Source organism: Pyrus communis, chromosome 13 (genome assembly GCF_041283825.1).
Source record: "Pyrus communis isolate YQ-2024b chromosome 13, ASM4128382v1, whole genome shotgun sequence".
In the NCBI taxonomy this organism is placed as follows: Eukaryota; Viridiplantae; Streptophyta; class Magnoliopsida; order Rosales; family Rosaceae; genus Pyrus; species Pyrus communis.
This window is the reverse complement of record NC_142577.1, coordinates 17,848,610-17,876,235: the sequence shown is the minus strand read 5'-3', so window position 1 is coordinate 17,876,235 and position 27,626 is coordinate 17,848,610. Positions and strand designations below refer to the sequence as shown.

At 36.7% G+C, this 27,626-nt stretch overlaps 3 protein-coding genes across 3 annotated transcripts; 2 read left to right on the top strand and 1 right to left on the bottom strand.

Annotated features, from left to right (window-relative positions):
• The first annotated feature begins 8,835 nt into the window (after window positions 1-8,835).
• LOC137738034 (Protein kinase superfamily protein) lies at window positions 8,836-12,530 on the top strand. Its single transcript, XM_068477638.2, has 12 exons — window positions 8,836-9,133; window positions 9,503-9,601; window positions 10,011-10,068; window positions 10,163-10,243; window positions 10,375-10,446; window positions 10,549-10,793; window positions 10,907-10,978; window positions 11,352-11,468; window positions 11,552-11,633; window positions 11,996-12,042; window positions 12,143-12,224; window positions 12,312-12,530. Exons 1-12 carry the CDS (start codon window positions 8,952-8,954, stop codon window positions 12,393-12,395), a joined length of 1,221 nt encoding a protein of 406 aa, XP_068333739.2. The 5' UTR covers window positions 8,836-8,951; the 3' UTR covers window positions 12,396-12,530.
• Window positions 12,531-13,284: 754 nt separating this feature from the next.
• On the top strand, window positions 13,285-16,326 carry LOC137737607 (armadillo repeat-containing protein LFR). Its single transcript, XM_068477142.2, has 8 exons — window positions 13,285-13,528; window positions 13,811-13,980; window positions 14,228-14,370; window positions 14,478-14,731; window positions 15,190-15,295; window positions 15,381-15,519; window positions 15,609-15,754; window positions 15,865-16,326. Exons 1-8 carry the CDS (start codon window positions 13,342-13,344, stop codon window positions 16,118-16,120), a joined length of 1,401 nt encoding a protein of 466 aa, XP_068333243.1. The 5' UTR covers window positions 13,285-13,341; the 3' UTR covers window positions 16,121-16,326.
• A 141-nt stretch (window positions 16,327-16,467) lies between these two features.
• LOC137737606 (3-ketoacyl-CoA synthase 20) lies at window positions 16,468-19,784 on the bottom strand. The gene is made up of 2 exons (XM_068477141.2): window positions 18,788-19,784; window positions 16,468-17,465 (listed from the first exon to the last, which is right to left on the bottom strand). The coding sequence occupies exons 1-2, from the start codon at window positions 19,565-19,567 to the stop codon at window positions 16,680-16,682; spliced, it is 1,566 nt and encodes a 521-aa protein (XP_068333242.2). The 5' UTR covers window positions 19,568-19,784; the 3' UTR covers window positions 16,468-16,679.
• Between the last annotated feature and the right edge of the window lie 7,842 nt (window positions 19,785-27,626).

The following is a 27,626-nucleotide window of genomic DNA, read 5'->3' as shown; positions in this document are numbered from 1 at the left end:
ATCACATGCAATGTTTCCTATTAAATCTTCTGAGGGATGCAATCTGAGTCATTACTAGAGATGAACTTCTATTTTTCCGACAGCCCTAGATGTCTATTCTGATAGTACAGTAAGCCACCCAACTTCTAAGGAAGTGGAAAATTTTAGAAGATTCGTAAGCCAAGTAGGCCCAATAAGCCTTCAGACCTTATCTATGTGTATTATGTTTAAAGTTTTTAACAGTCATGTTACAAGAAACTTTGGTTTTAACATTTTTTATCTTATGTTATGTTATTACCAAGTCAGATGTATTCTTTACCGAAGTCACCCTTTAGTTTTGGAAAAAAGAAAACTAGAAAGTCTTCATGGAACTAGCAAGTAAAAATAAACTACTTAGTGTATAAACCCACGTACAGAGACTATATAGATACTGATATGGTGGGTCTCTTGGACAATTAAAGTGGTAAAGCTGGCCCACCAGTTCAAATGCTGTTGTGCAGCATGAACTCCAAAAGGATTTTTGCATGAAGAAGGGGAAATTTTGGACCATAAGGTAGAATATCTTTTTTACTCAAAAACTTATTTAGGTTAAAGTATATAATCTATGGTTTAGAAAATATTTTAAATGTCTACAGTAGAAAATTAAACGACTATTAATCTAAGCTCAAACATAAAATTTTTTATTTACTTAAATCAAATTATTTAAACTAAGTATTGAGTTAATGTTTTGTTCATTAGGTATAAAATTAATGTATTTCTTTTAATTAATAGTAAGCTAATGCCATCTTTCCATGTCTCCAATTATTCCTTATATTTTAACCATTGCCCTGGTTTAATTAAAAAAATATATATAAAAAAAGAACGAGATTAACACATTACAATATATGAACTCTAGGTTTTTTTTTTTTGAAATATTATGTGCCCAACTACGTACCTAATCAATTTGCAAGGGCATAATCTAATAATGAAGCAATTCTAATTACGTTTTTGTGAAGAAAAAATTTGGTATCAGAATTTGAATTTTTTTTTATTTTTTTTACTAAAATGTTCACAAAAATATTTTACGCGAATGTAATGTTAAATTAATTCAAAAAAGTTTAGCATAAACAAAAAATGTGCACTTAATCAAATTATCACATAAAATCGTAACAACCTCAAATTTAGGGATTCTACTATAAGGATTCTCCCATTAAAGGCAATATTCCTTTAAGGACACAAAGATTCCCTTTAAGTACTCAAAGATGGTGGTGGTGGGAGTCCCTATTTAGGGCCTCCCATTGGAGATGCTCTTAGTTATTTAGTCTATTCATCCTGAAATCCCATCACTTCTCCCCAAATCTGTAACCCAAGACAAAAGGAAGACCGGAACACAGCTAGAAGCACCCTAGGTATTGAATTATGTTTGAGACATTGGATGGCCATTCATCTGTCTGGTGGACATGAAAGACTGGATAAAATCCATCCCAGAGGATTTCACCAGCTTCACCGCTGACTAATTGATACCTCAAAACCTGCAAAATCTTACAGAAGGTCTTAGTATACTATCGAACTCTGTCATGTACCAATGCAAGAGTAGGATAAAGTATGATGTCCTCTTTTCATATCCGATCCTGTCCTCCTTATCCAGTGTGGCAGATACAGTCCAAGGGACTGGTCAACAACTGAAAATTCATACTAAACAACCTACGTCATTCATACAGTCCAACGGACTGCTCGCTCATGCTAATGCAGTTGGCATATGATATCCTAACGTAGACGCTTGCTGAGAATTCATACTAGACGTTACAAAATTCCTACTACCAACATGAAAATACGAATAACTTTTTACACCATTCATGTTTAGCAAGCCAAGGACGGTGATGGAGCAATCTACAAAACTGAGCATATACACAATTCATTCACACGAACGGAAGCATTCCATATCACTATTTTCAGTGATAACTGACGACCAGTCAAGTTAACCCCACAAACTCGATTTCGCCACAAGAACAGTTGTCTCACAGAAAAATTCTAAAACCAGTAAAAGGGTTCAATCAGTAATCTCATTCAACGATGCAGACCTCAGAACCACATAAACCAAGAGAAATCATAGCAAAAACAGTTAAAAAAGATCAAATTAGATCACTATACCAATTTCCAAGCATTACAAACTGATGAGTCGATATTTATTATATATTTTTATCCTATTCTTGGTTATAATATATTTGTTATTTTAGTAGAATTTTAATGCTTTGAGCTATATTTTAATTATAGGACATGCAAAACTATCTTGGGCATAAAATGATGAAACGGGGGAATTTTTGAGTAATTCCAATTGGAGCAAGTTCGTGAGTCATTCAGGATAATCATACCAAAGTTCCAAGTTTTCATTCTAAATCACTTGAACGTGGTGAATTAATTAGGGCCCAGCGCAGTGCCGACATATTAACGTTCCAGGCTTAATTTTTTGAGCATGAAGATGGCGTTTTTTGGAGTTGGTTCCTTCTACAAAGTTGAAGAAGACAACCTAAGCTTTAAAACATAAACTTTTTGAGCCAGATTTGGTGTTGATACGGTCATAAAACGTGTTGACTCTGTGGCTGTCCAGATTACCCGATTTGAATAAGATTCTATTTCCTAGCTTATTATTTTATTCGGTTTTCTAGATTTTTTTGGTAGACCTATTGAAGATTTGTTTCAATGGTGTTTTCTATCTTTTCTTCTTAATAGTATTTCTCCTTTTTATTATAATTGTGTGTACTAATCCTCTTTTGGTGAGGCAATGAAATGCACTACCAACTTCTGTATTGAGTAACTTTGGCTGAGAAAAGCACATTCTTGATTTTGAGTTCTAAAACCTGAAGATAAGGTTATGCAAATAATTGTGAAGTTCTGGATATTGTGAACCAGGTTCGGCAGCCTCAACTATATCAGTAAGAATATATGTTCAGCAAATCGATATCAAATTGTACAAACAAAGATACTCAAAAAGGATGAGTGTCTTAACCGTTCAACTGGTTTGGCGGTATGAATGTAATCTGGGAGTAACCAATGATTGAACACCACACTTGACTGAGAAGGGTGATGAAGTAATCTGTTTTGACGAAAGAATCAAAAGACTCTTCGCTAGTTGAGACTTAAGATAAATAGCCAGCCACATACTCAAAGAAAATCTTGTCCATCTAGTTGGTCGAGGCTCTTAAGGCAAACTAACTCCACAACTCTAACCCCATGTATCCAATCGGTATGTTGCTTATAGAAAGCCCTGTTATCTAGTCAGTCATTGTTTGTCGGCTATCAACTGAACCCATATATCCCGTCGAAATTTTGTGATAAGTGTTAGTAAGAATTTTCTCAAAAGGGTGAAAAAGTATCCCATAGAGCGTTGATTTGTGTGTTGAGTTGAAAGGTCATTTTCTTGTTCACGATCTATTCTATTTATAGGAATGGTTTATAGCATTGCAACTCCTTAGCGTTATCTTTAATTTTCTCATAAATCTTTCTTCCACCAAAACTCTATCACCACTGAATCTCACCCTCTTGGACTCGGACTAGGATTCTAAACCTAATTTTATTATGTGATCGATATACTTTATCCAGAAACCAATCTTGATCCTCATACAAACCTACTTCTTCAAGGACTCGACTACATTAGAAACTAATCATGATCCTTAAATATTCCTACTTCATCTAAAGACTCGACCACTCAATCAAGACTATACTATTAGGCCGAAATTCACAGCCTCCTTTTTGGGCCTTCTACCAACTCGGCCCAAACCAAGATTTCAGGCCCAAACACCTTCCTCATATCAAGCTTCTTGCCCGTCTTGGCGCGCTGGTCGTAGACCATGATCAAGTAGCGGTAGGCGATGTGTGACGTAGAAGCCGGAGAGGTAGTTCGCCGCCGTTTTGGCGTCCTTGGTGCTGATATATATCTGTCAGTACGACGCCGTATTTGCCGAAGATGTCGTACATCTCCTTGCTGGAGATGTTGAAGGGGAGGTTGAGGACGAGCAAGACACAGTTGACTTCTGGGGGCAGACGGGCGGTGCCCCGTCGGAGTCTGATTGCGGCCATTGTTTGGAGGGTGGGAAAGTGAGGAAAGTTTCGTGTATTGGGGGAAAAAAATCAGGGGAAGTTTGTGAGTGTTTTAAGATTTTGAATAGCATATAGGTTTTATAGTGCACCATTCTACCGACATATTTAGTAACGCCGACTTTGATTCTCTATCTATTCTATGTGGGAAAGGAACTCCAACTGGGAATATGATTCCTATCCTTACAAGTAGAGAATACGTAATACCCTTTAACTGTAATATTAATTGAGTAAAAATCAACGAAGGGTCGATCTCTCAGAAGTTCAGGGGGTGATTATTTTCGATAGAATAGAACGGTCAACGGCCTGTTTGTGCTCTCACCCTCATCATTCATGCCGAGTCAAACCTTTTTTGTTTATATCCCGATTGATAACAATTTATTATAGTTTATAGGTTAAAGGCTAACATATCCAAGTCATTCAAAGCCTAGCTTAACTGCGCAAGAAGCTTGAGCTTATGTGGAAACTCACCACATTTCTGATCTGAATTCGTTTGTTGGTTTTGGAGTTCTGATTCGGCAGTGTAAAGGGCTCAGGTTTGAGATATGACGATAGCCGCGGTGGCGCTGGTGGCGGTTATCCTTCTGGTAGCTTTCTTCCTGATCCCACGAGGCCCAAAACATAAATGGTATTTTCCTTTTGGTTAATCTTGAAAAATAAAATAAAGGTCATCTAGATTCAAAAGATTCAATTTTTATATAAAGATGTTTTTGGATGCAGGGCAAGCAAAGCAAATGAAGTTTTGGCAAATGAGAAGGTAAAGAACGCAATTTTTTTTCTTTTCTTTTAATTAATTTCCAACCTTCCAGGCTTGCTTCGTATTTCCCAGGCAGGCAGATCGACGTACGCGAAAGCGGAAGTCTCTTCTGAAATGACCTGTTTTCCCCTACAACCACCCATTTGCTCCCACCAAACTCTCTTTACCAGATCATATTCACATAATAGTGATCATCATATCAAGATGCCACGTGGCAGATCATGTTCTAATGGTGAGTATCACATATATACACGATGACCAGATCAACTGGATAATTATGTGTAATTTGTGTTAATATATGTTGATACTGCATTTGCAATTTGCAGGAAAGAGTTCATGGCCGGAGCTAGTGGGGACTAGAGGAGAGGAGGCGGTAGCGATTATAATCAAAGAGAATCCATCGGTCAGAGCCCACACCATATATCTGTACACCATGAATCCACCATCGTTCTGCGCTCTCACCCAAGACCTCCGTTTTAACAGGGTTCTCGTCTTCATTGATCAACGATGTCTTGTCGCTCTACCACCCAAGATAGGATAACAATATCTCCAGGGCTTTAATTAAGTTGAGATTGCAAGCAGCAAAGAAAATAATTGAACGCTCTGCAGCTTTTGCTGTGTATATGTTAATTTCGTTATTCTAAGTGTCAATCTTCGATTAAAACTCTCTGCAAATCAATGGCTTGAACTATCTTCTTTTCGACCTTTTTTAAACAACTCATTTTAGGACTATCAATGGCGAGGTGGTGTAACGGCTGTGCGGTGGTGATCTGATGCCGGAAAGGAACTGGGTGCAGCTTGGCTAGGTTGCATGGACACTGACACGGATATGGCGACGCGCGACACAGCAAACCTCAAAAAATAAGAACACGAACACGGTTAGGACATGGCGATTAAAATGTAACAAATATTAATACTTCGAATTCATAATATAACAAAGTACTCATGTTCATCAAATTCATTCATCATATATAATAATTAAAAAAACACATGATTCGAGTCCCAATGATGTGGAGGCGCAAGATTAGGTAGAGTCTGGAGAGAGAGAGGACTGAAGGGATGACTTGAGAGAAGATTGAAGAGGATTGGAGTCGGAAGTAGAGAGCCTAGAGGTGCCATGAAGAAAACAACAGATACGCTTACCTTACTTGTCGATACGAAGAGATTTTAATCACTTCTTTTCTTCGTCGCCTACGGGATGTTTTAGCATAACAGGGCGTAGATAAAGTGCAAAAGCACACTCCCTTTCCTTGATAATAGATCCAACGCTAAAAAAAAAAAAAAAAAAAAAAAAAATTTAAGTTAAGGGGTCAGGAAGTTGTAGGTTTAGAGGTTTTGTTATTTATAAAACTGTTCCAAAATAATTTTTTATATTTGCAAAAATGCCCTTGCAGTGTCTTGACCGTATCCAGACTCCAAACCGTTGACTGTGTTCAATCCATGTCTGGAGCGTGTTGGGCTGTCCGACACTTCGGAGTTTTGGAGTGCAACCTAGTGGCTTGGCACGACAAGGCTTCGTCAATTTTTTTTCTTTTTTTCTTTTAACTATCAAACTAAACCCAAACGATAACATGACAGAAACAATAGGTAGACGAAATTGGTAACAACCCGAAGCAAATTAAATCACGAAGGAATGAACATGCTCTAAACCACACATACGAATGAACAAACAAACAAACAACAAAATATGAAACTAAGAATATTAGTAAATAAACAAGATACCACAACGGTTACAAAACCTATAAGACTACATCGTTATTATCTAATAATTTTACGAGTTATAAAGCATTTATTTATAGAGAAAACTAAAACAAACCCTAATACTTTTAATGGCAAGAAAACCTAATGCTAGGAAAAATAACTAATATAATAAGGATAATGCTAGGGAGACCAAATTTTTAAAGAAGACTAAGGGCTCGTTTGGAAATGCTTTTAAAATAACTAAAAGTGCTTTTGATGAAATGTTTTTGGGGCCAGTCCTTAGTAAAAATGCAAATGAAATCTGAAAAATCACTTGAAGTATTTTTTATAAGAAGCACCAATTATTATGTTCTTCTTGTAAAAATCATTTCAAAGCTTTTGGAACCCAAACTTACTTTCTCCAAAAGTGTTTTCAATCATATTAAAAGCGCTTCCAAATGAGCCCTAAAATATCATTGTCGAATTATTTTCAAACACAATTTTTAGCCGGTGTAGCAGTGTCAAGGTTACTGTCGCAAATTTTATGTTTACTATGTTCGTAGGGAGATCTATTTATTTAAGTAAAATGATATTGAGAGAGTGAAGATTTGGGCTAAGCCACTAATGGATCATCCAACACAGTTATCGAATTTGCCATCCATATAAGATTTGATTTAAAAAATTTCATTTAATAGAAAGTACGTAGAACTACTAAACCATATTGCTAATTGAGTAGAAGTCAATGAACAGTCGATCTCTCCAGTCCAGAGGAGATTGTTATTCGAAAGAAAAGAAACGGTCAACGGCCTGTTTGTGCTCTCACCTTCATTATTTAGGCCAGGTCAAACCTTATAGTTTATATCCCAATTGATAAAAAACCTATAGTTTAATAGGCTAAAGGCAGTATATCCCCCGACAAATACCCATCTGTTCCATCAAAACTCTTTACCGGATCATATTCACAAAGTGATATATCATCATATCAACTACCAAGATGGCAAGTCGCATATGTTCTATTGATAGCACATACAGACATAGTGACCAGAACAACTGAATAATTGTGTGTATTTTAATTGATTAATTATATTGTGTAATTTGTGTGTGTGTGTGTGTGTATATATATATATCTATGTATATATATATATATATATATATATATCTATATATATATGTTGTTATTGCATTTGCACTTTGCAGGAAAGAGTTCATGGCCGGAGCTAGTGGGGACTAGAGGAGAGTTGGCAGCAGCCATTATTATGAAAGAAAATCCATCGGTCAGAGCCTACACCATGAACCTGTACAACTCATCTATCTCCCAACAACTTTGTATGACAGGGTTCGAGCCTTCATTGATCAACGAGGTCTTGTCAATCTACCACCGAAGATAGAATAACAAATATACAGACCTTTTAAGGGAAGGGATCTCTATTTTTCAAAAAAAATAGAGACACCCTCTTGATCATTAGATTTGACTTTAATGAAATTTTGTGGCTAAGATTAAATCACAGGCCACAGAATCTCAACCATAGAATTTCATTAAAACCAAATCTAACGATTAAGAGGATATCCCCATTTTTAAGGATTCATTCCCTTAAAGACTTCCAACAAATACACACACACTTGAAGGGTTCTGATTACTATATCTCCAGGGCTTTAAATAAGTTGAGATTGCAAGCACCAAAGAAATTGAACGCTGTGCAGCTCGTGCTGTGTATATGTTATTTATGTTATTCTAAATGTTAATCTTCGATTAAAACTCTCTGCAAATCAACAATCAGATGAGTTAGAAGAAAATTTTTGATCCGACGCATACCTCTATATATAGAAGTTTTGATCCGACACAACTTTACATACATGAATAAAAATATAACCCCCTTGAGACTTTTTCACTTAAGACTTTCAATAGTTGTCGCCAAAGTCTATTTTAGTTTACTTTCTCATACAATCATGTGTGACATTCACGCTATATTTTACAACACTAACCTAGTTCTACAATCACGTGTGACATTCACGCTATATTTTACAACACTAACCTAGTTCTTTGTCTGTTTTTTTATTTTTTTATTATATATTTTTTATTATTTTGACCAACTATAGTTTAAAGTAGCAAGTTACACGATTGATCGAAGGGTTACAAACTTACATGGGTTTAAATGATGTGGTAATGGCAAGCCGTCATTTATTACAGTGCCGGAAATGAGTTGAGCTTTTGTAATGACGGTTACAATTTAACATCTAAACTAACAAAATATATCGTTCGACAAAAAAACAATTATGTGGTATTGAGGTGGCACCTGATCATTGGAAATACAAAAGTTACTGCTGATTGTACAACCGCAAGGAATTCCCATCCCAAGAAGAAACTCTCTTATCCTCTCCATCCCTAACGGCCTTACCAACCACTTGGCGCCATTTTCTTCAGAAGAACTGAAAAAGCAAAGAGGTAGCTCAGCAAACGACCATGCTCCTCGCACCACCCGGCCATTGCCTCTTTCCGCTTCGCCGCATCCACAAACCCTACTCACTAAGCAGAACTCGGACGACTTGGTTCTGCTGCAGGGCAAGTCTGAATCTGATCACGAACTCTGACTCGTTCGAGGTGGGTCGACTTATTGGGAGCTATGGCTTCATGAACATCACTAGGTATCGTTTTTTCAAAACTGATTTCACTTTCTGTTTGGTTTACAAGAAAATAAAAAGGGAGAAAATAATAATGAATTAGATTTCTTGTGGGTATTTTTTTTCCCTGATTGAACAATTAGAACGAAGGTTAGGCTTTCGATTCGTTTGAATTTGCAAGTGATTCTGTTACTTAGTGTTTGGTAGCAAAGAAAATGGAGAAGATGAACTATTTCTAATTCTACATGGTTTTTTTATTCCTTGGTTTATGCTTTTTTTTTTTTTTTTCCTTTCTTTTATTTGATGTGAATTAATTTTGGCATCAATTTAATGGAAGAACATGTTCATGTTTCTTTTTTGCTTGTGGTTTCTCATTTCCAATGCCTGAAACAGCTCTTCGGGGTCTCCTTTGGGCGCGGATGCTGAGTACTCATCGGGGGATGTGGGTCGGTTGAGAGTCCAAGATGTAGGAGAAGGCAGTGTAAAGATCAGGTACATTCTGGATTCTACAGGATATATATTTGTAGTAATGCCCTACATTAATTAAGGAGAGTTATTACAAAGCAAGTACTTCTTAATGGTATTTATCCTCTTAATGTTGGAAGAGACCTAAGTTCGATTCCCCCATACCCGCTTTATAAAAAAAATGTGCTTCTAAATGGAGAAACACTCTGAAGTAGTAAATATGCAGAAGCGTAAAACACAATACATACTCATGCTCTCTGTGAATCATTCATTTGTTGCCTTGCTGCGAGCATGACATGACTAAACGTGGTGGAGCATGGCACTACTAATGGTCTTATCAGTTTGAGGAAAGTAGCTCAAAGGAAACTTGTAATGTGAATATCTGTGAACTGTTATCTTTCTGGTGCTGATAGTACTCATGGCAGTTCTTTCGCAGGCTGTATGATGGGAGAGTCTCTCAGGGTCCGCTGAGAGGGACTCCGGTCGTTTTTAAGGTGATATTGTTATCAATGGCATCATTCTCATCCGATCATTTCAATTTCATAGGCTCATTATTTGTACTGAACAGTAGCATTTTTAACCATGAAGGTTTATCCTGGACAACGGGCTGGTGGGAATGAGGCAGATATGATGGCTGCTAATGAGCTAAATGCTCACTTTTTCCTTCAAGTAATCCAGTTATAAATTACCCTCTAAATGATTGCATTTGCCCGAACCTTTTGCTAACTTCTTACAATTAGAGTGAAATCTTTTTCTTTTCTATATTTTTTCAATGTAACTCATTTCTTTTGCTTTTGCAGAACAATTCAAATGACATCTGTCAGAATCTTGTGTTACTCATAGGTGGGTTTGAAACGAAAACTGGGGAGCAGGTTTGTCATGTGTAATTATTTCTCAAGACTTTGCATATACAAAGAGTTTATTAATTCTTTTGGTAGAAACAATGAATGAATGTGGAAATTTATCATGTGCAGTGGCTTGCTTTTCGCAATCATGGGAAAGCTAGTGCAGCAGATTATGCCAAAGTGATGAGTGAAAGAGTCTCAAAAACCCGTGCTGACGGAGGACAAGTGTGGAATAATTTTGAACAAGAGGAAACTATCAAACGCAGAAGATATTTTGTTACAAAGCTGCTGCAGGGCATTATGAGAGGTTTAGCTTACATGCATGATCGTGAGAGGTTGCACCAGAGTCTTGGACCAGCTTCTGTTATTCTTAAGTATGTTGCTTCGAGATGTCTATTTTGGTTCGAGATAGTGCTTCATCTGAATAATGTGTTATGATTCTTCTGTTCACTTTGTTATTTCCCCACTAAAACTTCACTGCTTGCAGCACAATTGTAGAGAGAGATGCTGTTTACTTAGTCCCTCGACTTCGGGATCTAGCATTTTCTGTTGACATTGGGTATGATTCCTGCCATCTGATTTGCTTGTTCTTGTAATTTTATTTGTGTGCATAATTTATCCATAGTCAAGATTTTGTACTTTGTCCAAGTGAGTCTTTGAACATTGTAATTTTTTATGTCCTGTTTATTAATCTACCAACGACAAAGGAGGGGGTAACCAAAGAGAACGCAGAAGAAAATGTTGTTATTGAATCTCTTCAGTTGATCAATTAATTTAAAGGAAAATAATAGTGATTTTGTAAGGCTAATGCTATTGTTACATATATGGTTATCTGTTTTATTAAAGAAATACATATAGAAAATAATCGAATAACAGTTGGTGGATTCATATCTTATAACGTCTGAATATCCTCCAAACACATTGTTTCCTAGGTACTCAAAGCTAGAAGGGGATCCTGGATTACTCTCGGAGGGACTTTGGAGACGAGCATCTACTGCTGGTGCATTCACTCCTATGGAAAAAAGAGCCTTCGGAATAGCAGATGACATGTAATTTTCTGAAAGTTTTGCTTCATTTAGAAGATTGAATCTGCCTCATAATCTTTATGCCTTCTTCATATTGTTCCGTGCAGATATGAGGCAGGTCTTCTCTTGGCATACTTAGCATTCTTACCATTCTGTGAAGCAGGGATAATGGATGGCCTTTCCTTGCAAGTAAGCTATCGTGTTAACACATATACCTTTCTTTTGTTTTTGTTCATGGATTCTTTTTTCCCATTTGTCATATAAGTAATGGATGTAGGAGAACACAGTGGATACCACATATGATTATCGTGATTGAGAGACAACGTTAATAGTAGGCAAACAGTGTTAGAGAAAAGAAAAAGATGAGTTAGGATGGTTATGCAGAGACGCTGGAGTCTTTAGAAAACCCAAGCAACTTTACTCTTAAAATTCTGGAGATTGATTCCTGTCTGAGAAAAATGAAATAAATGGTCCGACTCTTGACCATTTCTTTGATAACCAAGTTGATGTTACTACATCAGTTATAATTTTTTTATATGGTGAACTTGCAGAGGCTTTTGGAGAGCACTTTCCAACTTGATATCGGAGCAACAAGAGAGTAAGATACCTTTGATATCATAAAGTTAAGATCTTTTTGCAGATTTTGTATTGTTTCTGCTTCAATTTCTTAGTTTCTTCCCGTTTACCCATTGTGGCAGATACTGTTTAGCAGATGACCGGCTATTAGATGCCGTAAATTTTCTGGATCTTGGAGATGGTGCTGGTTGGGAGTTACTCCAGGTTCAATTATACTTGCAACAATAATTACTAATGTCAATATCATTTCATTAATACAATCTAAGACAATAATATTTGACTTGGGTCTAGGCAATGCTGAACCCAGACTTCCGAAAACGGCCAACTGCACAGGCTGTTCTGAATCATCGGTTCATGACGGTTGGCAGCCTTTGAGACTTTGGATCGAAGCATTTGGTTTGTTGTTGTGTATATCGAAGGATAAATGTACATGGAACATACATCAAATGATTGAAATTTATTTGCAGACATATATAGTTGATGTTGTTTTGCAACAAGAATAATGTTGAATTCCTTGTCTTGGTGTTATGTGTTGCCAAACAAATACACCCGAACCGTAAAACATTCATCGCCAAAACGGATACCATATACCAAAACAACCCATAATACTCTCCTCAAAAGATCTACGGGTGGAAAAAACAAAAACCTGAAAAAACTGAAATTCACCCGAACCGTACAAATACCGAACTGAAAAACATACCAAATCGATAATACCAAAAAATTCAATAACCCAAACTGAACCAAAACCGAAAATTTGTATCAATATCACGCATATGTTAATTCAGTGAGATAGAATCGAACCAAATTAAATATATGATGTATAATATTATAAATTATTATGGTCATTCAATTAGTTGAGATTTAATCTTAACCATTGAATTGAACTCAACTTGCTCTCTCGACCTCAGCTCATTCTCTTCTGCTATGTGACAGTGATTCTATCTCCCTCTCTCTCTCTCGACTCCTCTTCGACTCTCTTTCTTGCTTGAGACTCGACTCCAGCTGCACCACACACCGGCACTCTCTGGAGAGACTCCTCTCCGACTCTCTTATGAGACTTAACCTACTCTCTCACTTTTTAGTGTAGGTAACATCGCTTGTTAAAAAAATACTAATAATAAATTAAGAAAATGTTTTAAAGAGAAATAACGCCACGAGACTTGCATACATGGGCCAGTCAAATAACTCAAGAATCCACTTAGGCCCAATAAATTTTTTGACGAGGACGGATCCGGTCAAAAATAAAAGTTACCACCTGCCCTAAAATTAAAATCCAATCCCAAAATTAAACGACCAAACGCCGGGAGAGGGAGAGAGAGAGATGCAAAAGAGGGAGCAAAACAAGTCTAGTGGCGGAGGTGGCGGAGCCTCGCAGCCGCCGGGGAAGAGAGGCCGCCCATTTGGCAGCGGCGGAAACAGCGCCGCAGCTGCTGCCGCTTCCACCGCCGACACGGCAGCTCCGTCGACTCTCCTTGGTCCTTCCCTTCACGTCCACAGTTCCTTCGCCGGTCAGTTTATCAAAACCCTACTTCACATCTCAATCTGAAATTCTCGAAATTTTCAATTTTTCCATGAAGTGTTAGATATATGCAATTATTAATCCTGGGGTTGATACAAATTGCCGAATTATAAATGAAAAGAAATCAAAGTGAAGTAACAATTATCAGAACTTTTACTGAGCTAGGTGGGCTGTAGTAATGCTAATAACGGTACCGGTTTGGGCAGGAAAGCTCCTTTTTCGAGCATTGTGGAGTCGATGTTCTTACCAATTCATATTACCTGTATTGCAGATCAGAACAATAAAAGGATAGTCCTGGCTCTTCAAAGCGGCTTGAAGAGTGAGCTGACATGGGCGTTGAACACTCTCACATTACTCTCTTTTAAAGAAAAAGATGACATGCGCAAAGACGCAACCCCTCTTGCCAAGATTCCTGGGTTGCTTGATGCTCTCCTCAGCGTTGTACGTCTTGAACTCTTTCGCTTCCTGATTTATATAATTTTGTTTTTACGCTCAAGTTTTAGGTAGCTCTCAGTTGGTCATTTTGCATTTCAAATTCAATAGTATTATTATTTTAATAACACGCTCACAAATGAGAGCAGATGAACAATTGGTTGTGGAATAGCATTCCCCAGGTTGTGAACTATCTTGTTCCAGCCAGTATCTATTGACATTTGACCCCATGTTGTCGGGATTCTGTCAATAACAGATTGATGATTGGTGTGATATAGCCCTTCCAAAAGAACATGTAAAGGCTCCCAGAGTAAGAACTTTGGGTGCAAATTTGGTTGTAACAGGGTTTGGAAATGAGTACGAGGCATTGGGTTCAAATGGCAATGTCCCGCATCCTGGGTAAGCTCTATAGATATATAGAAATTTCATGAGTGAATTTGTGGTTTGAGTGTCTGAAATTGTTTTTGATACGAGGAACTGATTGTGGGGAAATATTCATGTGGCAGCTTGGGATCCGGTACTCAAGAAGCATTAGTGCTGAGTGCTGTGACCAAACTTCGTGCTTCTTCGGAGTGGTGGCATGATGAAGATGGTCTGTTTAACCTAGATGAAGAAGGTCGAGCAGAAAGACAGCAGTGTGCTGTTGCTGCTTCAAATATCATTCGCAACTTCTCTTTCATGCCAGAAAATGAAGTCATTATGGCCCAACATCGCCATTGTCTGGAGACAGTGTTCCAGTGCATAGAAGATTATGTCACAGGTGAGAAGTCTTATCATTGAAATCATTATTTATTTCTTGACTGCAGTCTGTCTGAAGTGTATAATTTATTGTCTCAACTCTAAAATTCTTTTTCCGGTATAATTGTCTATGTATGTGAAATAAATGTTTAAAAAGGTTTCATGTAATATCCAGTTACAAACTCTATGGTGGTGATGTCTTCTTTTAGTTCAGTTGTTAAAGATGTGTAGATCGTATATACTTTCCAATTTCAAATCTTGTAGTTTATAGATAGGCTTATTTTAGTATTTTACTGGCAGTAAATCTTGTAGACTTAATTGGTTTGGAACTTTTCTTCTTGTATGCTTCTTTCATGATTGAGCTTCATACCTTTTCCTATTGGAAATCCTTTTCAGAACAAAGAAAATAGTAACCTTCCAGTTTGCTTTTCTGGTTAGGATTTTAGTGTAAAATGACTCCAATGCTTCCTTTGTTAACAGAGGATGAGGAACTTGTGACAAATTCTCTTGAGACAGTTGTGAATTTGGCTCCGTTGCTTGACCTTGGAATTTTCAGCTCATCAAAGCCATCCTACATAAAGATAACGTGAGAATTGTGATCTTCTTTTTCGAGCTTACGCTCTCTTTGTTATCCATCTGTTTGATAAATTAATTGATTTTCTATCAAACAGAGGAAAACGTGCAGTTCAAGCCATCATGGGGATGCTGGGGTCTGTAGTCAAAACCTGGCATTGTGCTGCAGCTGAGTTACTTGGGCGTTTGGTCATAAACCCTGATAATGAACCCTTCCTTCTTCCCTTTGTTCCACAGGTTAATATTCAGAAATTCCTCTGTTACAAAAGTGTTTTTACATTTTTGAAATATTGTATCTTTGTAATGACAGTCTGTGAACACTGCAGATACACAAGAGATTGGTTGATCTTATGAGCTTACCATCGGTAGATGCACAAACAGTGCATGGGGCCCAAGCGGCTGCGGTTGGTGCACTCTACAACCTCGCTGAAGTGAATATGGACTGCAGGCTAAAACTTGCTAGTGAGCGATGGTAAGGGCTCTTCCGCTAAAAAAAATCCCAAATACTGAATCATTTCATTTGATCAGCAGTTTGAAAATCAAAATATCGCTGAGATGACATTTCTTTCGGAACAATTTCAGGGCCATTGATCGATTGTTAAAAGTCATCAAGCAACCCCATCCAGTTCCTGAAGTTTGCAGGAAAGCTGCGATGATATTGGAAAGCCTTGTGTCTGAGCCACAGAACCGAGCGTTGCTGCTAGCTTATGAGAATGCATTTGCTGAGATAGTATTCTCAGATGCCAGGTATTCTGATACCTTTGCCAGGATTTTGTATGAACTGACGTCTAGACCTAACCACAAAGTGGCAGCAGCCCGTGGTGTTTGGGGCATGTAACTAATAATTGTGTCCTCTGATGAATTTTCTCTGTATAAAAAGTATCGGATTGTTTGCCTGCTGACAAGTAAGTCTAGGATCTAATGTTTGTAGCAGTTGTCTTAAGAAAATTTAGTCAGATCCTTAAGTGGTACTCCCCTTCAAATACTCCCTTACGTAATTTGCAAGGTTTTTTTTAATGAGAAACTAAACTGTTGTTCTGTGTAGAGATGTTTCGGTTCTGATTGTGTTGTATACTCTATAGAACGTGTCTGAGACCATGCACTCTATTCGGTTGCTTGTTTTCAGTCGACCTTGTTAGATTGAGACTTTTGTTCGAATTCGTAGAGTTTGCAACTTGATAGGAATTTCGAAATTTCGTGACGAGCATTTTGCCCTGTTCATTTCTATGTTGGGATAGAACAACTTTTGAGACTAGATTTTGGCCCACTAATCAGTTGTAGTGATGTTTAATCATACGCAACAGCCAACGTTGCGATAGAATTACATTTAAATAAATCATCGTACAGAAACACAATTAAATCACACAATATGCCTCCTCAAAATATACGAGGTTTAGTTAAGAAGCAACGGCCGACACTTTAGGCACCTCTACAGGAAACTCATGAATCTCATCAATCCAAGGGTTCTTCTCCTCAGCTGGTTTAACAGTCCTCAACGCCTTCCACACCGCGCTGTTGCACTTGAACCCTGACCCGAACGCAATTTGCCACATCCTGTCTCCCTTTCGGACTCTTCCCTTGGCCTCAGAGTAAGCCAGCTCGTACCACAATGAGCTGCTTGAAGTGTTCCCAAACCTATAGAGAGTCATCCTCGATGGCTCCATGTGCCAGTCGCTGAGCTCAAGGTTCTTCTCGATCTCATCCAGCACCGCTCTCCCTCCGGCATGAATGCAGAAGTGCTCAAACGCCAGCTTGAAATCCGGGATGTAGGGTTTGATGTTCTTCATCTTGAACACCTTTCTTGCCACCAAAGTAGCAAAAAACAGGAGTTGTTCTGACATGGGGAGGACTATTGGACCAAGTGTGGTGATGTTGGTTTTTAGGGCTTCACCAGCTACAGCCATCAAGTCTTTCGAGAGAGCAACGCCGACTCTTTTCGTGTCGTCCTCCTTTTGGAATACGCAATTATATGCCCTGTCGTCTGCACCCTTGTGCGTGCGGACCGCGTGCATGAGCTGGTACTTTGAGCGGCGGTGGTCAGAGGAGCGGTTGGAGAGGAGGATGGCCGCGCCGCCCATTCGAAAGAGGCAGTTGGAGAGAAGCATAGAGCGGTCATTGCCAAAGTACCAATTGAGAGTGATGTTCTCCATGCTTACCACTAGGGCATAAGAGTTGTGGTGCACCTGTTACATTAGTACAAATTCAGAAATGATTTTACCCAATTTAGGGTCTTAATAAAACAAAGCCAATTTTTTTCATGATCAACATGATGATACTCTACTTTTAAATTGACGCTCGTGGTGAAGAAGTTATTAACTGTAACCTGTGGTGAGTTCGTTATCATAGTCTAAATTGGATTTTCCCTCCTTTTACTGTCATATGTAGGGCAAATGTGTCATTTTAGTTTCCTTTAATTGCATCAACCAATCATAAAGCGTTATCAGTCATATCTCACTTTTTCACCTCAAAAAAGCCAAAGTCTAAAACCAAGATTCGAAAAATCCCAAAATACCTCAGCTCATTTAGATTAGTATAACCAATTATCAATGGACTACAATTCTCTCCCCTTCTCTTTCTATCCTCTTCCATTCACTCCTTTCATATTCTCTTATTTTGTCTTTCTCTTGTTATAAAAAATTAATATAAGATGTTACGTGACTTAACCGTGACCGTTCAAATGAAAGGGAAGGAAAAGGGAGCGAAAAAAAGAAGAAGAAAATCCTACTCCGTTATCAATTGCAGACATTGAATTTGATATATTTATTGTGCCCTATGGGGACAGAAAACGTCCTTTTAAAGACATCCCACATAATTAACCAGCTGGACATGTGGAAATGCTGCTAACTAGTAGTCTCGCTATTGGTGTACAGCATTTATTGAGCATACATATTCACCAATCACATTTATGTCACATATTTACTTCTCACATCTCTTTATTTATGGTGAAAGGGTAACATATCTATACAAGTCAGGTGCGCATATGCATTTTGAATATAATTAACCACGTGAGAGTTAAAAAAATAAACTAAAATAACTCAGAAATACTTTTGTAGGAAGCACTTAAACATTTTTTTTTTTTTATGTTTATAGTCGGTTCTATTATAAATGATTTTATTATAAATTTGTTTGAAATTTTTATTGAAAATTCAAGTACTTCATAAAGAAGCATTTGACAAGTGTTTTTCTATAATCTATAACACTTTTAGCATTTGCGTCAAAACAGTCGAAAGCGTTTTTTAGACATTCCATAAACAATCCCACACGTGTTTAATAGCACTTTTCTTAAACTTATGATCGTTATCGATTACAAGTTATATGTATGTAGAAGGTATATAAAGATGATTTAGTAATATTTTATTTATAACCTAGTGTACTAATGTAAATTCGTCATCATGCAAGTATAAAACACAATTATCCATATTAGGTGATAATTAAGATAAATAGTGTACAATTAACTAAAAATTAGATATAAAAAGGAAGTAAAAATTAGGAATTAGTAAAAAACCTGGAGAAGCTGCTTTGCGAGGTCAATAGAAATGAGACCAGCACTGCAACCCATCCCACCAAGGTTGTAGCTCACAACGTTCCCCCTAAGCTTGTAGCGATTCACAACCATGGACGACAAAGACGGCGTCGGATTGAACAAGCTGCAGTTCACCACCAGAATTCCAATATCCTTAGCCTTCACCCCAGTCTTCTCCAGCAACTCGTCGATCGCTCCAAACATCACCATCTCCGCCTCCTTCCTCGCCTCAACCATGCACGGGTTCGGTGGGACCCGCATCACGGCCTCAGGCATGTACGTATTCTGCCCGAGGCCAGACCTCTCGAGAATCTTCTGCTGAAAAGCCAAGTTCTCGTCGTAGAAGCTGCCCGTCAGCTTGGACCTCTCCATGAACATCTCACGTGTGCACGTACGGGCCGGCTCGGGCTTGTAGCATGCGAAGTTCACCAAGTATATTTTTCTAGGGCGGGTGATGAAGTATACGGTGGTTAGGAAAACCAAGACGCCGGAGCACAAAGTGACCGAGACGAAGTTGAACTTGAGCTGCTGCCACAGGTGGAAGAAGTCGTCGGCTGTGAGTGTAGAGAGGTGGGCGGAGGCCGCGGCAAGGAGAGGGACTAGTAGAAGGTAGAGGGCGTTGGAGATTAAGTAGTGGTACCCTAGCTTGACATATTTGAGCTTCACTGATAAAAGAAAGTTAGGAAGCGCAGGTTTGCGACTTCCTGCTGACTCAGGTCCCAAGTTCAATTTCTCTCCCTGGTTCTGATTCTGCACCGCCATGTTACAGTCTCAGAAACACGACACTAGTCAAACTCACAAAAGGGAAAGATTTTGAAGCTTTTTCTATGAGGTTTTGATGGATCAGTTACGGTGTACTTATACGTATATATAATGTTTGATGGGGAGAGTTTAGAGAGGGAGGAGAGTTGTGTGGTGATTTTAAAGGGGAGGAGAGCTGGAAGGAGGTGATGGGAGGATGCAACTACCCCAACGAACTTTTAATTGTGAAACGCGGGGGCATTGAATTTTACTTGGGCTCAATTTTGGATTTCGCTAAATGAAAAAATGTCATGTGTTACTTATTTTTAAAACAAAAAAAGTTCAATTTTGAATTTCGTTAAATAAAAAATGTCACGTGTTACTTGTTTTTAAAGAAAAATAAGTAATATGTTTTCTATCAGTAAGCCCAAATTGCCAAAGTTTGACCCCTTTCTTGGTGAGTATTGCTGATTTGCCATTTTGATACAGGTCTACGGTAGTAGTGTGCTAGAGATTTTACATTGTGCCGAAACGCGTTTCGGTACAGTAACACAATTGATTGGAAAACATGAGAAAAAAATTTTCAATCAATTGTTTATAATACTTAATTTATCAGACTGTGTTTTTAACACACTGAAAATTTTCTTATAGTATGCATATGCGATTCTTCCCACACTGCACTCCAGTGTACACCTCATGAGTCCACGTGTCAATTTATGGTATACTCAATAATTTCTCACTCGTTGGTGAACTACGTAGCACTTCTCCTCCACAATCTTATTCGGTGTTTTTTTTTTAATATTTCTCTTGTTTATGTTGAATTTTTTTGGTGTGATCTTCAACTTCTGATTTTAACCAGCCAACAAGATCATTAAAATAGTGGTTACATATAATAAATTAAACATGGGTATAAATTACAATGAATAAATAAAACATTGCGTGTATAAATACTTCTTAGGTAAAGTACAAAAAACTACCTCAACTATTGGTGTCGTGACACTTTCATAACTCATCTTTTAAAATTGACAATGTCATACCTCATCTTACGAATTTGTGCCAATGTTATACCTTCCGTTAGCCTGCCGTTAATTTATCAGTTAAATGCTGACGTGGCTTGATCTAGACCCTACTTTCTATTAAAAAAATTAAAAAATTAAAAAAAAAATCATTTAATATTTTTAAATATTAAAATAATAAAAAAAAGTTGAAACAAAAAAAAATCAAAAAAATCAAAACCTTCCCATCCACCCCCTCCCCCTTCTCTCTCTCTCTCTCTCTCTCTCTCTCTCTTTCTCTCTCTCTCTCTCTCTCCCCATCTTCTTCTTCCCTGCGTGATTCAACCAAAAAAAAAATAAAATAAAATAAAATTTGCCCCAACCCCCCGAAGAAGAAGAAGGGCTGGTTTGGTATTGCTGTGCTTTGAAAAAAAGCTGCTTCTGTTGTGCTGTGAGAATAAGCAGCTGTGAAATAAAGCAGCAGAGTATTTGGTAAACTTTTTTGTAAAAGTGCTTTTGAAAAAAAAAGCAGTAGTAGAGTGTTTGGTAAACTTTTATGTAAAACAGATGTGAAAAAAAAGCCAGTTTTTCAAAGCTAGGTTTTGCAGCTTCTTGTTTTTGGCTTTTTTTCATCCAAAACAGTGAAAAAAAGCTGAAACTGAGTGTTTACCAAACACAAAAACAGCTCCCAGCTTTTTTTTATAGCAGCTTTTTTTAGAATCACCTCAGTACCAAACCAGGTCGAAGAAGAAGTAAGAAGAAGAAGGAAGGAAGGAGGAGAAGAAGAAGAAGAAGAAGAAGAAAAAAAAAAAAAAACCCAACCCAGTTCATCCCCCCCCCCCCCCAAAACAAATCCAACCCCCTGCCAAACCAGAAAGCAAAAGAAGGAGGAGGAAGAAGAAGAAGAAGAAAAAAAAAAAAAAAACCCAAATTCCGTTCGCCGATTCCGCGAGGGGTGGGTGAGAGGTTGAGTGGGTGTAAGGATGGGTGCGGAGGGGTGGATGCGAGGTTGGGTGGGTGTAAGGATGGGTGCGGAGGGGTGGATGCGAGGGGAAGATGAATTGGGATTTTTTTTTTTTTTTTTTTTTTTTCTGGGTTGCAGGTAAGGGCTCGGGTGGGGGAGAAGAGGGGGTGGGGGGGGGGGGATGGGGGAGAAGAAAGAAGGACGCGCCGGGGGGGGGGGGGGTGGAGAGGGTGGGAAGGGATAAAGTTTTTTTTTTTTTTCTTCTTCTTTTGTTTTTTGGGTTGCAGGCTTGCAGCAGGGGGTGGGGATGGGGGAGAAGAAAGAAGGATGTTGGGGGAGGGGGGGGAGGAGGGTGGGAAGGGATGAAGGGTTTTTTATTTTTATTTTCTTCTTCATTTGTTTTCTGGGTTGGAGTTTCGCAGGGGGAGGGAAAGAGTTGTTTCGTTTTTTTTTTTTTTTTTTTAACTTTTTTTTTTTAATTTTAATATTTAAAAAATATTAAATAATTTTTTTTTAGTTTTTAATAGTATTTTATTAATTTTTTTAATAAAAAGTGGGCCCTGAATCATGCCACGTCAGCATTTAACTGAGAAATTCACGCCAAGCTAACAAAAGGTATAACATTGGCACAAATTCGTAAGATGAGGTATGACATTATCAATTTTAAAAGATGAGGTATGAAAGTGTCGGGACACCAATAGTTGAGGGAGTTTTTTGTACTTTACCCATACTTCTTTCTATAAATAACTAGATGAAATCTACACATGTATAAATACAAAAGATCTAAAACATATGGGAATTGTTATTAGCATTCCAAAAATCTCATTTGGCACTCTAAACTTTCTATAATTAGAAAGAAAAGTACACTTGTGAGGAGTGTAGAAAAAATCTCAAACAATTCCTAAAAATATATATGGAAGAAAGAGAAGTTGAAGTGAAATGTGAAAGAGAAAGTACATGGAAGAGGTTTATAATTTTATTTGAGAACTGTTATTAGCACTCCAAAAATCTCAATTTGCACTCCTCAGAAGTGTTATTTTCTTTCTAAATATAGAAAGTTTGGAGTGCCAAATGAGAATTTTAGAGTGCTAATAACAATTTCTTTTTTTTTTTTTTCTAAATCAGATATATGTTATGATAACATGTGAGGGAGGGAAAAAAAGATAAAATTCAGATTGTGCAAAACTAAATTATTGTCCATAATTTATTTAGTCATAAGAGACCAAATTGTCTTTTTACCTATTTTGTTGACAAATAGAGTTTTGTTAATATGTAGTTTGAATATATGAAAGGACAATAAACTTAAATGTGGGTTACATCAAGGTATCTTCAAATGAGATGTCAAAAATTTCACATTAGCAATAACAGTAAAAAAAAGACAACACAGGTGTTTTCCAACCGAAATGTCAATTCCAATGTGGCATAACATGGTTGGCAGTAAGGGGGGTTGTTGTCAAATTTGACAGCAGCTTTAAATAATTTTTAATTAATTATTAAATGCTTGTTATTAATTTTTAGGAAATTTAGTAAAAAGTCAATAAAAACTCTACTAATGAACTATACATCAATGGTCACTTTTTATTTTAGACCTAATCAATGAATATTTTTGTTAATTAGGCATAGGTCAATAAGGAATATTACATGGGGTTCAAGCCTATATAAATAGTTATAAAATTACTTTTTTGCCCCAGCTTAAATCATAAAAAAGTCCATGATCATCTCTCCCAAAAAACCTCTCTTTTCTGCACGTGAAGATGAACCCAATACTTATCAATGCAAGCCATGAATAAAGACTTGAAACCCCAGCAATAAAAACCTCTTCACTCGTAACAATAGGCATGAAAATCTAATCGCCGTCTTCTCATCAATCCACCATTGAATTTCATTAATTCATGGCTAATCTCATCGATTCTTGGTTGGACAGTCGGTTGTCAATCAAGTTCATAATATAAATGTGAGATGAAGAGGGGATGGTATTGTTGATTGAATTCACAAAGAGAGAGACGTGATGGAGGAAGGAGAAATAATGGAGAATTTGAAATCAGTTTTAATATATTTTCAATTTGGATCTTGTTTTTGGAATTTCCAAGTTGATTTTTTGGGTTAGAGGTTTAGGATGGAGGACGAAAGACAAACTGGATTTTGACATGTTTTAATTGAAGCCCATATCAGACACTGTATTGCAGTTTCTGTTATGAAGTTCTATAGATTTAGACTATGAATGAAATTATGAGAAAGTCTGCTTTTGGTTATATTTTCCTTGAGCATCAAAATGGTTATTGGACAAGGGCGGGGTTGGTTAGTTCCCAAGACATGGGAAACATATAAAACACCTTTATTCAGTGAATAAATATGTTACAGAAGATTAAATGTCTATCCAAGCCATCACTGAGAAGAGAGCTTGTCCAATTAAGTGGATGAGCTTGCCAAGAGAGAGACGGTGAGATGAGAAAGCACAAAGTTTTATGTCTGCAATTCAAAACCAGGAAACGAACATTGTTTTGCAGTGTTTGAATCCAAATGTAGGAGTCGCGCAAAGTGTGAAGCGTAGGAGGCGTGTGAGTGATGAAACGAACACTGCAACGCATTGTCTGAATTAAAATGTAAAAAACAAAACCAGGGATGCACTAAAATGCAATGTCTAAATCAAAATGTAGAAGAAAATAAAAACAAAATACAAAAAATAAAACAAAACAAAACTACAGGGAACGGACAACACAAGCAATGCCTAAAACTAAATATAAAAATAATGTAAAAAACAGAACCAGGAAACGAACACTGCATTGTAGTGTCTGAATCCAAATGTAAAAATCAAGAGTCACGTGAAGTGTGAAGCATATGAGGCTGTGAGTGACAGAAAAAACGGAACCAGGAAATGAACACTAAAACACAACATCTGATTCTAAATTTGATTGCTATTGCATATACTTACCCGTGTTGAGTAAGTTGTATTGGTACTGGTTAATTTTATTTGGAAAAGTGTTTAATTCTATTAAATTTGGTGACCCTTGTTAGATTACTTTAAGGCTAATTTATGGAAGGACTATTGTTTTCCTTTTTGTGTTTTTTGATTTTGCTCGAGGACTAGCAAAAACTAGGTTTGGTAGGTTTTTATATGTATTTTATTTCTCATATTTTCATGTCAATTATCTCTATGTTTTGTTAAGGAATTGGCCTATAAAGAATCTTATTATTTTCTTTTCCTTAAGTATAGCCAATCTACGCACTTAGTACATTTTTAAAGATAAATTGATTTTCCAAAGGAGTTTTTATGCAAGGACAATTATAAAAGGAAGTTAGGAGGCTAAAGGTCATTTTGTCTAAATTTCATTATTTCTATGAAGTTTTTTTGCTATAGTTTTACAAATCAATCTCATGGAAGTTTCCTATCAGAATTGCACATATGTGAGAGAATGATGATTCGAAGGCTTTCCTGATTTTTCCTAGTGGCGTGCAATAATGTTTGGAAAGCCAAGATATATAGCTAGAAGTTTTTTATTTTTCTAGAATTTTTCAAAAGCTGAATCGACCATAAATCAGACATGCTAGAAAGACGACGAGTTTCCCAAGCCAAGAAAGATTCTTTCCTAGTTTGTGTCATTAATGGTTTAGGAATTTGTTTTGTTTTAGAAGAGTTTCTAACAGATATTTTAATGTTTTTTTAGTGTAGATAATGCTCCCTAAGCTCTCTTCCATATAGTACCATAATACCTTACCATTGCCATACACCACAATTCGCAATAAGAGTTTAGGGATGTGCTTATCCATGGATTCCGGGTTCTATTACTTTTATTTTTATGCGTAACTAAGTTATTTTCTGAGGTTTATAATGAAGACATGACATGAATATTTTCGAATTACTTTGTTAATTGCTCTTTGATTATATGTCATGTTATACTCTTTAATCTTTGTGCATATTTTATTCTAGACTCAAATTTCAAATGACTAATCACCTTTAGAAATTTTGCATATAGACCCTTAGATAAATCTATGAGGATGAGCAATTAATTAGGTTTATTTGGAACTAAGATTAAGAAGAGTAGATAAACTAGTGAGGATGACCAATATTAAGGTAGTCCTACTTGGTTAATACAATTATTCTGTGCTTAATGAGTTTTTATGCATTTAATTGTATGCTTAACCAATAAAATATAGTTCTCATGTAGAGATACACGAGTTGTTGTCTGACCACAGATTAATCCATACCTTAGAAAAAATATCCTTTAAATTGGCATGGTAATTAGATAGTAGTTGGCTTTAGGAAAATGAAACAGGTTTGTTATGGATAGATTCATAACCTTTGGCTTCATTTTTTTCTCAAAACCTTTATGTTGGTGTTTATTTTATTTATTCGTTTCCATTTCTTGTTAGTTTTAGCCATAATCAATTATTCAATTTAATCTATCCTTTGTTAGTTTAACTAAGTGTAGCATAATTAATTGGTTAAATTGGTGTTAAAACAATTCATGTGAGATCGACTTGGTATTTGTATATTTTTACTGCAATTGATTTGTGCACTTACAAGTTTAATTTGGCTTAAATTAATCTATTATTTAAGTTAGTTTAAATATACATCAGTACCAACTGTGAATGACCCGGACCATGATCATTCAAATTGTATATATGAAATCTTACATTGTTCGGAATGAAAAAAAAAAAATGATTATTAAAGTGAAATTGGATGTACATATGGTCAGAGGCAAATTCTCTACCCTTCCACTTCTCGTGCCTTTTCATACCCTCCTGTTTTGTGTGGTCACGCTTAAATCATGTCAACATTTTATATTGTTTTTTTATAGAGATAATAAGATAAAAAGAAATAGTAATATAAAATGTTGACGTGTCTTATCCGTAATCATACAAACAAGAACACAAAAAATGGCTGGTCAGCTAAACAGTCAAAAAGAGTGGTTTCACACATAAAGAGGTGTAGTTTCTCTGCTAATTGTACTCAGACTTTTGTGACAAGACCTCTCTCGTTTTGGTCTACTAATAGACCAGTCGTTTAAATGGGAGGCAATATTGATGCTAGATTAATTAGCGGCAAATTACAGTGAACCACTAAAATACTCCTACTTTTCGTACACTTTTAAATGATTTTGAAATCCATGTGTTTTTTAAACTAAACATGATTGCTCTCATATAAAATTCATGTACTCTCAACATATATTATTGAAAATAAACATACTAAATAAATATTTAAGATAAAAAAAAGTTTAATAGTTTAAATAATTGCTGAATTTTTCACTATACTTTTTTTTTTAAATGTTGAATAATACACGTAAATATTTTACGTTTATATACTCATTAATAACTACGTCGGTACGTGGATCAAATTCAACAAATATAATAACTATACTCGTTAATGTAAATATGAATTTATCAATAAATATAAGGCTAGTCGTATACATACCATCATGTGTGAATAGGAGGATGCCCCGATGGCTTTGAGTTTGAAGGCTGGTGGCAGGTACACGGAAGAAGTAATTGCGACGTTTGACCTTCCTATAAGTTATGTAGAATGAGATGCAGACCGAAGGTTCATTTCTAACAACACCGATATTGTAATGACCCAATTTCTTAATTCGGAAGATAATTATTATGGTAGGTCCAAAGAAATTAAACCCTAAGATTTATTTTTAAATTAATCACCCAATTCCTTTTCTTAGACAAATTTTCAACAAAAGATTAATCTCAGTTATTTTATGGCTGCATCTAACTTCTCCTTAGACTGCCTACGTACCCTCAATAGGGATCAAACCATTCGTAGTTCACCTTTCATTTTTAATCCATTTCCTAAAATATTCAAGTGGAGGAAATATTCAATACCATATTTAGCAATTGAAACACATCAAATGGATACCCAAAAACGAATTCAGAATACTGAAATCTGCGTAAAAAGGCAGAATTGGCTCACTGGCCACGAGCCGTCGCAAGTGGCGGTTTCCGGCGAACGGAAACCCAATTTTCTGACGAACTCCAAAAATTACCAAATTTTACAGATTTGTAGAACACAACAAGGGGAACAACTTTCATACTTGGGCCGAAGTCCAATTCAGCCGGAAAGACGTCGGAAATCACCTTGACTTGCCGGAAATCCAGTTTTTCGGACTAACTCTAA

Bases quoted from the DNA above. Each gene is read 5' to 3' on its own strand.
- LOC137738034 (XM_068477638.2), top strand. From the start codon at position 8,952: ATGCTCCTCGCACCACCCGGCCATTGCCTCTTTCCGCTTCGCCGCATC. The intron at 9,602-10,010 runs GTACATTCTGGA...GTTCTTTCGCAG, and splicing joins GAAGGCAGTGTAAAGATCAG to GCTGTATGATGGGAGAGTCT. The intron at 10,244-10,374 runs GTAATCCAGTTA...TTGCTTTTGCAG, and splicing joins ATGCTCACTTTTTCCTTCAA to AACAATTCAAATGACATCTG.
- LOC137737607 (XM_068477142.2), top strand. From the start codon at position 13,342: ATGCAAAAGAGGGAGCAAAACAAGTCTAGTGGCGGAGGTGGCGGAGCC. The intron at 13,529-13,810 runs GTCAGTTTATCA...CCTGTATTGCAG, and splicing joins CGTCCACAGTTCCTTCGCCG to ATCAGAACAATAAAAGGATA. The intron at 15,296-15,380 runs GTGAGAATTGTG...TCTATCAAACAG, and splicing joins CCATCCTACATAAAGATAAC to AGGAAAACGTGCAGTTCAAG.
- LOC137737606 (XM_068477141.2), bottom strand. From the start codon at position 19,567: ATGGCGGTGCAGAATCAGAACCAGGGAGAGAAATTGAACTTGGGACCT. The intron at 17,466-18,787 runs GTTTTTTACTAA...CTAATGTAACAG, and splicing joins TCGCAAAGCAGCTTCTCCAG to GTGCACCACAACTCTTATGC.